The sequence below is a fragment of the Nuphar pumila genome, chromosome 5 (genome assembly GCF_984573655.1).
Source record: "Nuphar pumila chromosome 5, dmNupPumi1.hap1.1, whole genome shotgun sequence".
NCBI lineage: Eukaryota > Viridiplantae > Streptophyta > Magnoliopsida > Nymphaeales > Nymphaeaceae > Nuphar > Nuphar pumila.
In genome coordinates, this window is record NC_143253.1 from 65,031,433 (window position 1) to 65,042,025 (window position 10,593).

A 10,593-nucleotide genomic window follows, 5' to 3' on the forward strand; every position below is an offset into this window, starting at 1 on the left:
ACTTTGGGTAGGAGATACTCAATATTTTTTTGTGAATATCACAGGTTTGCGCAAAATGCCTACGAAAGGTAAAATGGTCCACAAAAATCAGTGTTTTTGGATAGGCAGAGAATTTTGATGAATTGAAAGGTATTTATAATGACTCAAAATCTAAACCAAAAAATTTAACTAAAATTATTTTTTTTTAATCAGTGAAAAATGATATTTTTCATGAGAGGGTTTAAACAATTTGGGAGCGGCTTACAGGTGTGAATCAACATAAGTTCAAAGTATCTACAAAACTCCATAACTATTTATATTACTTACAAAATTATTTTCTCAAAATAATAGATAAAGAGTTTAACAAATTCTTAAAATCAAAATACAGAAAATTCTAAGTCTGACCCTGGATCCTTAGAAGTGTTGTTGTCACTGCATCTTGCCGTCCATTATCCATTGTATCAGTTACTTGAAATCCCTGTAAAGAGTAAGACTCATGAAAGCCTAGTAGGTACATACCCCTTTTTTGAAAACTATAATAATAAAAGTATCATGTAGCATATAGTTATTCGAAAGTAGTAAAACATGATATACAATTCATGCATCATATGGATATTCAAAAACAACAATTAAATCATGCTCATTAATTATATTATATTAACAAAACATGTCTGCAGTATCAAAGTTGTGAAAGTCAATAGATCTTTGTTTTATTTATTAGTATCCACCAAGGAAAGTGGGGAAAATCTGACGTAACAATTCAGACCACTTTAGAGGTATTTTGTTCAGAAATTGTATTTTTTGGGGGTGACTAATTGAAGCCGATCCAAAGCTGGCAGTCAGAGACCGAAATATAAACCCTGCTAAGGCGTATAATAAATATAGGATGCATCCTGGACAACTTGCAATAGTTAGAGATCTATCACTTAGGACATATTTCATAGCCTTAGTCTCATAATTGGAGACCAGTGAGACACCATTGCTCCCGAATAGTAATAACAGAAGGTCACTCGAGGTTATATCCCTTACTCACTCAAAAGTAAGTAAAACACTAAATGGGTTATTGAGTTTTGTTAAATTAAGACTTGTTCATTCATTTACTAATGTCTGTCATACCTAGGCATCCCAAGGTCCATTGGCCCAAGTACCTTTTCAAGTATGAAAAAGTCACAAGTTTCTATAAACCCACTCATTATGCTCAGGTGTATAATGCTTGGATGTCATAATCGAATGAGCATCTTGCTTTTCAAGGTGATCCTAGTATTAATTGTGTGTGCGTATGTTCATTTCATAAATGGGTGTGTGTTGCGCCTCCAACTAGGTTCAAAGCAATCCCTTGCTCCTCAAGAGCGATACCCATATATGCATCCCAATGTGCATTGTATAGTACCAGATCACACACGTCTCAATAAATAATTCATAACTAGTTTTGAAACCATGTGCTTCAGCACGAGCCATAGACATTTCATGCATATTATCTATCTTTTAAAAAAGTAATGATATTCATCATTTCATGTATATAAATTATCAAGTAAAACGCATGTTTGCAATCATGCAAGTAGACTTTCCAAGTAAAGTTTCTTTAACTATTATGCATGTCATACATAAACCATTATTGAAACGTGTGTATGCGAACTATTTTTTATATATATTTATCAAAAAACATGTATGTGAACTATTTTAGGTAAACAATTATTGAAAAATGTGCATGCAAACTATTTTACTTAAATATTTATCAAAAAATGTGCATGCAAGCTATTTTACGTAAACAATTATCGAAAAACATGCATGCCAACTATATTTTGAACATAAGGTGAATTTCAGCAATTTATGAGGCTTTTCAGAAATACTCTATTTTACAACAACAGTACAATTATTTTTCATAAAAAAAAAATCTTTACATGAACTCTATCATGAGAAGTGTACATTTTTCTCACAGTTTTTCTAGTCTTTTTTTTTTTATATTTTTACTCGAAGAAACTGCCCCGGGCACATAGACCTAGCAGCGTTGCCTTAGCCTGCGTTGCCTTAGCCTGCCATACTTACAGCATAAAACTCCAAGGGCTTACCCCCCAACTCGATGGAGTCGCCAAGCTTCAGCTTACTCTAGGGGGTGATGTGTATGGGATTTGAACCTAGACTATCGTGAAACTGTCTAGGCCTCATCCCACTATGCCAAACCCCTTGGGTCTTTTAGTCTGTTTTTTTCACACAAACAAGCAAAAAAAAATTAAATTAGAAAAAATATCATATAATTCAGAACTTCACATACACAAAATTTTCTTTTCTTATGAAATTTTTCCTTGCTTCCAAACATGCCCTAATTTGCCATTTTACAACCTTGCTGAACTACACAAAGAGTAAACACCACTTATCTTATTAAGCTCATTCAAGGCCAACTAAAGCTTGGATCTAGGATCTGACCCACTGAATCCGATCTATTTGTAGTCTTGTAAGTGTGTAATGGGCTTTTTACCAGTCCAACGATTGGTCATTTGCTATTTATACCAAAAACGCTGAAACATTTTTGTAAAGTGGGTTTTGTTATGTGCCAACCATAGTGACAAACATGGGTGAAAAGATGTTAATTTTTGTTACTGTTTTAATAGTCAACATTTCGTGACAGCTATATCTCGAGATGAAATGGGTTTTATTCTTATTTTTAAAAGTTATTTATTTATAAGCACTTGTTTTGAGAGAGAGAGAGAGCGTGAAACAGTTCATTAACCATGAAAACACAAGTGTGTAAAAGGGCCTCAATGTAAACTTTCTTGGATGAGGATACAGGTTTAAAAATAAAAAATAAGCATTGAATTTGCAGCCTTTCCAGCCCACAAAACCATCTGTTTCTGACAGACATCACATGACCAATCAGCCATTTGCTGACCCACCAACTTTATCACCCACATGGAATGTGGGGAAGAAACCAAGAAAGGGTATGGCCCACAACTTTTTTCTCCCTCCCAACCAGGTTGCCAACTGAGCATTCATCCCGCCTCTCTCATAGTGGTAGATTCTTCCATCCATTCCTTGTCCTGAACACAACAATTTTCCTTTTTTTCTTTTATTTGCTTTCCATAGGATTTGTAGTTTATGAAACAAGCCAATGTGAAGTCATTGATATGGTTTTCTGAAGAACCCAAGGTTTTTTCTTTAGTTTTTTTCCTCTTATTTTATTTTTGTGTTTTATTGGGTATATAGAAAAATATTTTTCTTTTGTGGAGAAATTGAAATAAGGGTTTTCTTGGAATTTTGGGGTATGGGTTGTGCTTGGACAGAATGAATCCGTTACTTTGTGCTATATAACAACCCTCAGTATTTTTCAGAGCTAGCAATTTGCTTGGATGAGCGGAAGGCTGTCAGAATAAATATAGTGGAGACTTCCATTGTTTCCTTGTGACACAAGGAGGCAGCAAAGATTGTTTTATTTTTTTCTAATGGGGCTAGTGGCAGTCTCTCTTGAAGTTGCTTGCTGAGATTTTAGTAAGAGAACTTTTTTTCTATGCCTTTGAAGATTTGGGTGTTGCAAATTCCCCATGTAAGATTGGTTGAACGTTGAGAAGTTTGAGAAGAAGAAGAAGAGAGCGAGTGAAACTTTGATGAATGTGAGCCAAGATAAAGGGTGGTGATTTGCCTGTAAGTTTCTGGGGAGCATCAGAGTTTTTGGTTGTCTGGTTTCATTTGTTTGGGAGGAAGAAGTCAGACATCTGCAAAGGCTTCAGTATCCTTGGTACTGTTGGTGGGTCAAAGGGACAGCTCTTGTTTCAAGAGTCAAGACTGTTTGGAGCCAAAGATTCGGCCTTGGAAACCAAAGGGTGCTCTCTTTCCAACATTTACTTTGGCTTTTGTGTTTGCTGGGGAGAGCTTAAGATACTACCCAGACCCTCATTTCCTAAAGTGCTGGAAGTCTGGGTTTGAGTGAAGATTTCCACTTCTTCTTGTGATATTGAAAAGATAGTTCTGGGTTTCTGAAGGAGGTTGGGAAGATAGGACATCAGTAGCTAAAAGGAGAGTGTGAGAAAGAATGTCTGCTAAACTATTGCATGCTTTGACAGATGATAATCCAGATTTGCATAAGCAAATTGGATGCATGACAGGGCTCTTTCAACTGTTTGATAGGCACCATCCTGTCACAGTAAGGCGTGGCCAACAACATAAGAGGCTTCCTTCAGGTTAGCTCAGTCACTCCAGCCATTTTTTGTTTCTTGCCATTATCTTCTTCTTGTTTTCCTTTTCAAGGGAGTAGTGGAGATGTTTGCAATTTCTAGAAACAATTTCAGCATGAATGCTGTTCTTTTTTCTTTTTCTCCTTAAACTTGTTGGGCTTCCTTTGCCCAGATCTCAACATGGATACTTTTCTATATGCTTGAAATTTGTGGTTTTGTAAAAGCTAAAATCTCTTCCTTCAGGCAAATATTTTTTTGAATAATCATCCTATTGGTGACATAAACTGAAAATGAGGGCTATAGTGTTTTTGTCTTCCTTGGAACTTTTACATTACTTACTTTCATATTGTACAAATTTTATGGAATTTCACAATTTCCATGGCCACGGCAAATTTTTTTTTTGAAAGATAAAAGTCAGAAACCTCATCCTAAGGAGAATCTGCCAGCATCTTCCCAATAGGAGAAATTTTCATTTGAATTATATACAAATCGTTTATGCTCAATTGATGCAGCGTAGGAAAAGAGACAATGTGTGGAAGTGGAATACAGTCATACACATGATGCAACTTTGGATCAGTTCATGGCTTTTTTGTAAATGATGGATATATTTCAGTATAGCCAACATTTACTTTTCGTTTGTTAATTCTTTCCATTGAGATTTATCTGGAAGTCTTCATATTATTTCATAATTTGAATACAAAATCATCGATTAGTTGCTTTTCTAGAATCAATTCTCTGAAATTGGTTGTCTTGGGTGTTGCTAATGATTAGCATTTGCATTGTGTAGATCATCCTCATTTCAGTAAGAGCAAAGTTGGAGCTGAGGAGAGTGCAGCTTCTCCTCGAACTTCTGTGGTGAGAACAACTTGCCTGTGTTGTTACTAAAACTGTCTGAAGACTCTGAATGTTACTGAATTGAGAATGATTATATGTTGTTTTTTGCTATCACAGGAAAATAATCAAATCCACAACCAGTGGACAAATATTGATTCCTCGGTGGCCTCTCGATCCTCCTCCTCTTGTTCATCATCTTTCTCTTCAGTGGAATTTAACAGGACTGCTCAAACTGAGCCTCCTTCCTTTGACCGAACACCCAAGAATGCACAGAAACTTCATAGCTCGCCCATAAGCAAGCATAGTATATCTTCTCCTTGGAATGACCAAGCCAATTTTGTGTCACAAACTGGAAGACAATCCCTTGATTTTCGAGACATAGTGAAGGACTCAATGTACACAGAGACCCAAGGATTATCTGTTAAAACCAGAACCGAAGAGGGAATTGTAGATCACTTGATGAAGCCAAGAGATTCTCCAAAGCCTCTACAACTTCCAAAATCAGTGGATGAATCTTCTATGAAAACTGTCAGTGGAAAACCGAAAATTCCGGTGGATCTGAATGAGTCGCTCAGGGTTCTTGCCAGACTTAAAGAGGGACCATGGTATTATTCAGAATCCAGTGACCTGCCAAGATCTTCCTATGAAGTGAAAGATGCTTCCTTGTGTTCGGTATCAAGAGAAGGTCTTCAATTCTCTTATGATGGAAAAGAAATTCATCGAGCTTCTTTTGATTCTAGAGATAACTACAAATACACAGCAAAACTCAAAGAACTCCCAAGATTGTCATTGGATGGGAGAGAGTGTTCATCTAGGAGTTCCAATTTTGATATAAAATCTAGCTCCATTTTGAAGGATTTACAGAATCATAATAACCAGAAGGTTGGTGACAATCGGCAGCCACCAAGTGTAGTTGCAAAGCTTATGGGTCTAGAAGCAATACCCAACTCAAGCTTGTCAAAAAAATCGATATCTGAAGGTCAGAAAGCTTCAAATGCAGAGAAGAAGACCAATTATTCATCAAGATCATCCCAAGTTACGGAAGAAAGCAGGCTTGATCGAATTTTGTGCTCACCAAAAAGCTCTCTTAGAGATCCAGTGTCACCACAAGCAAGAAATACTGAGGCTGTGAAGAAACCAGTTTGTAATTCGCGAATCCCCATTGAAACAGCTCCATGGAGACAGCCTGAGGAGGGTCATGGATCTCCAAGGAAGGCCTTCAAAACTAGTGATCTACCAACAAAACTGCAAGCATCCCAATTTGTCTTTACTGAGATTGAAAAACGGTTGAAAGAGCTGACTTTTCAGCATTCTGAGAAGGACTTCAGAGCTTTATTGGATGCAATGCAGGCCAAAGTACTAGCAGACACCAAAAAGGAGAAACTTGGTAAAGCTCAGCAATTCCCAGCTCTAAAAACATACTCAAACCAGATCCCCTCTATGGATTCTGGGGTCAGACATATGCCAGAGCCCAGTTATCCAATCTCTCTTCCAACCAGGGGAAGCTGCTCTCCAAGGGCTTTTGAGTCTCCAATATTGATCATGAAACCTGCAAAAGCTATTGAAAAATCCAGCATCACACCATCATCTCTCATCACTTTTGACAGCTTTTATTTTCCTCGGAGCAATAAATTAACAGGGGACTTCAAGTCTCTTAAACAGGTTGGTGTCTGTAAAGGTTCTGCACAAACCAAGGATCCTTCTCCCAAAATTAGCAGCAGAGAGACTGCAAATCGGATTCAGGGATCTCTGAATAAGAAAATCAGTGCCAGAAATGAAGGCAACTTGCAAGGGCCTCAAAAGCCTCAGGCACGATTGACACAGATCTCATCTAAGCCTCAACAGGTGATCAAAGATAACACTAGCAGCTCTACAAAGAATTCAGGATCTTTGAGTCCACGATTGCAGCAGAGGAAGCAAGAAGCAGAGAGGAAGACCAGGCAGCCTACCTCGCAGGATTCTAGCAAGTCAAGGAAGCAGCCTACACGACAACAATCTGATGCTGGATACAAAGGCAGTAAGCTTGTACCTGATTCTGGTCATTGTTCTATACCTGTGGAGGATCAGATAAGTGACATTAGCAGTGAAACAGCTAGACATGTGAGCCATCAAGGGGATGAAGTCTCTGTGCATTTAGATAGTAATATCAGTTCTACATCACATTTTGATGTGGAAGTCAAAAGTGCTGATTGCTGCTTGGAGATGGACTGTAGTTTTCAAAAATCATCTCAAGTCTGCAATGTGAAAAATAAGGTATTCTTTTGCTGGCTTATGTTTTATTATCTATTTATAGTATAAACACGTGCATCATATATGTGCTTTATGCATGTACCTCATGCAATGGAAGTCGTTCTGGTTAACAAATTGGTCTTTAAATACCTTGAACTTTCAGGCCGGCAACATTTTCAATTTGAGAAAGTGCCTATGATGTATTCATGCATAAAGGATTTCTGTCTGAAAGTGTATATAGAAATTGAACCATTTGTGCATATGAATGCATTCGGTGTGATTTTATGGTACAGTTACTATGGTCGTTGAATTGGATTTTGATTGTGCTTATAATCTTTTAGACTCAAGAGGCATCATCAAATTTGAGTGATGAAAGAGGATTGCTGGAATTAGGAGGTGCAGGGCCTGAGCAACCCAGTCCAGTATCAGTTCTAGATCAATCATTTTACAAGGATGATCTCACGCCTTCTCCTGTGAAGAAGATTGCATACCCCTTCAAAGGTTAGTTACACTTCTCCATTTTGGTCTTTTGTCCTTTCCTGTTTTCCATCACATGCTTGTACATATTGATTTCAGCATTCGAAAACTCAAAGGCCTCTACTAAAGGACTCAGCTCAAGTGAGTTGAACCAGTTACCATTGTTGGTATTCTCACTGCTATGCCTGCACAGTCATTGCCATGCCATCTGAAGCTCAGATGCTGCCCCAGTTTGTAGCTTTGTAAGCTGGTTAGCAGTCAAGTAGCAAAACAGCAGCCAAGAAATTGAGACTTCTGACTAGGTTTTTCACATGAATATGGCATAAAAAAGAGTTCAGATACATGAGTAACCACTGAATAATGTGACTAACATGGTGCACGCACAATGCATGAATATACTGATGCAGTGTTACATTTGGCCCACTCAAACGTTTTCTGAATCTCTTAACAATTTGCATCAGTTGCATATGTCAGTGCTCTTGCATGGTTGCATGAGTGCAGCTAATTCACATGTGCATTCCATGCTTTTCAGATGATGAAAATCGAAATACAGAAGGTGTTCCGGGTGAAGAGAGCTGGAAGCCATGTGTCAACAACTGCTTATCAAGCACCAAGCGGTCTCTCGAGTTTTCCTCGACTAAAAGACATGGCAATAAGTTGGCCAGTGTTGAGAACCTTGTTCATAAGCTCCAACGCCTCAATTCATCTCATGATGAAGTTGCCACTGACTACATTGCATCCCTCTGTGAGAAAACATCCCTGGATCACAGATACATTTCAGAGATATTGTTAGCATCAGGCTTCCTGCTCAAGGACCTCAGCTCAGACACAACAGCACCTATCCAGCCTCACTCTTCTGGATTCCTGATCAACCCAGACTTGTTCCTTGTCCTCGAGCAGACGAAGGCAAGCCGACTGCATAAAGGTGAACCTGGCAAAGCTGGGCTGCCCATTGAACAGAAGACTGATCATGAGAAACTGCACCGGCGGCTGCTCTTTGACACTGTAAATGAAGTCCTTATTGGTAAGCTGCCTATCTTGGATCCAGAACCATGGCTTGGTGCCCCAAAGCTGGCAAAGAAGGTGCCAACCGGCCAGCGGCTTCTGCATGAGGTATGTGCAGAAATCGACTGTCTTGCAGGCGAGAAATCTGATGATGTTGATGACATGCTCAATTATCTGACTCGTTGGCTGGAGAAGTGGTCCGATCAGAGGAAAGATATATCTGCCGTTGTGTTGGACATAGAGAGGATGATATTTAAGGATCTGGTGGTTGAAATAGTCAATGGAGATGGATGGGTTTCTGGAGCAGGAAGGCAGCGGCACCACCACCAACCAGGAGCCAAGTAGGCAAGCTTGTACTAGGATCAAGTTTTATTTAATCTTGGCCTATCAGCCTCTTTTTTTTCCCATTTTTTATATACATATGCATGTGTACGTATATATGTTGCCTCTAAGAGGGAATGAAATCAAATACATATTTTATTTTTTACCACTCTTTCTTGAACTGCGGGGAATTGACTACTGTATCAGCTATAGAAAATAAGGTTTGGCCGGTTCAATTCTAAAACTGGTGATCATCCAGATGAATCCAGAACCTCATTGTTTGTAGTTCTACTAACTGCTACATACAACTAGTCGAATAGATCTTAAGACCATAACTATGGATGTTTAGCCTGTCAAGTTTCCAAGCAGAGCATTTGACATGACGGTTCGTGAGCCAACGGTCTAGATGGTAACAGCCAGAAGCATTCCTTGGAGGCTCAGAGAAAGGTCCCTTTATCACTTCTTTCCTACTCCACAAGTTCTGTTTCGATCATGCTTCTTGTTAAATTCCTAGAACAGATTTCTGTAAGATTTCATGCATTTCGTGTTCACATCACTGTAACCATAGTTACCAAAAGCTTCCCTACTGCCTGAGAAGTTCACTTCCTAGGTGGCGATGTTGGGCGAAACCCTGTAAAAAACAAGACAGGGAGCGTACCTGGATTCGCCATTGTCCGTGTAGGTAGTTCGGCGTTCTCCTCAGCCGGTCGACGCCCACAATGAGCCCAGGCCTAATGTCGACGGTGAGCAGGACCCTGTTCTGCTAAGCCTGAATGCAGAACTGAATTTGAGCAGGGAATATGTTACGAACTCTCATCAACTTCGTAACCCCTAAGCCCTCCTTATATAATGGAGAAATTGGGCAGTTACGTGAATGTGGTCTCTCCACATTCACGTAACTCTCACCCACTATCTTCATTATTCAGCCACTTATGTGACCCATTAATAGAGTGTCAAAACCAGGTCAGACTGTGGGTTGGACCCGTAACCCAAAATGTCCAACATTCTTCCACTTGACTCATTTGACACCAAAAGTGTAATAAATCGAGGTGTATACCGTTATCTCGATTTAATTCTTCATGTAGGTTCACATGCCACCCTTTATCACAAGGATGAATCGTATGAGTCAAGGATATGAACACCCTTTTATGAAATGTCATATTTCCTTGTACTACACTACAATTCACCTTCAGTGCTTAGGCATGTAAAGAAATTACCTTTATGAATAAGTTGGTCTCTCACCTATTTTATTGGTCATTTAATATTGTTATTCTGCTATTCTCTCTAACCCATATGAGAGATTCTTTATGCAAAATCAACAATAACTCAAAACCTTAGAGAATCAAAACATAAACACAAATGTGATTACATAATGTATTGTCATACATCAGAAGGAATAAAAAAGACCCATCCCCTTTACATGTTGGGAATACAATCCCGATGCTAGCCTTTTAGTAAGGGGATCCGCAGTCATTTCCTTCGTCCCAATTGTATCAATACATACCAGATGATTCTCAGTCCTTTCTTTAACAACAAAATATTTTAACTCTATGTGTCGACACGATGTTGAGCTCTTGTTGTT

General features: G+C 38.8%; 1 protein-coding gene across 1 annotated transcript; it reads left to right on the forward strand.

Annotated features, from left to right (window-relative positions):
• Positions 1–3,324: 3,324 nt before the first annotated feature.
• Positions 3,325–9,180, forward strand: LOC149837725 (protein LONGIFOLIA 2-like). Its single transcript, XM_090007476.1, has 5 exons — positions 3,325–4,151; positions 4,933–5,000; positions 5,097–7,232; positions 7,550–7,709; positions 8,218–9,180. Exons 1-5 carry the CDS (start codon positions 4,004–4,006, stop codon positions 9,033–9,035), a joined length of 3,330 nt encoding a protein of 1,109 aa, XP_089863602.1. The 5' UTR covers positions 3,325–4,003; the 3' UTR covers positions 9,036–9,180.
• The last annotated feature ends 1,413 nt before the right edge of the window (positions 9,181–10,593 follow it).

Bases quoted from the DNA above. Each gene is read 5' to 3' on its own strand.
- LOC149837725 (XM_090007476.1), top strand. From the start codon at position 4,004: ATGTCTGCTAAACTATTGCATGCTTTGACAGATGATAATCCAGATTTG. The intron at 4,152-4,932 runs GTTAGCTCAGTC...TGCATTGTGTAG, and splicing joins ACATAAGAGGCTTCCTTCAG to ATCATCCTCATTTCAGTAAG. The intron at 7,710-8,217 runs GTTAGTTACACT...CATGCTTTTCAG, and splicing joins GATTGCATACCCCTTCAAAG to ATGATGAAAATCGAAATACA.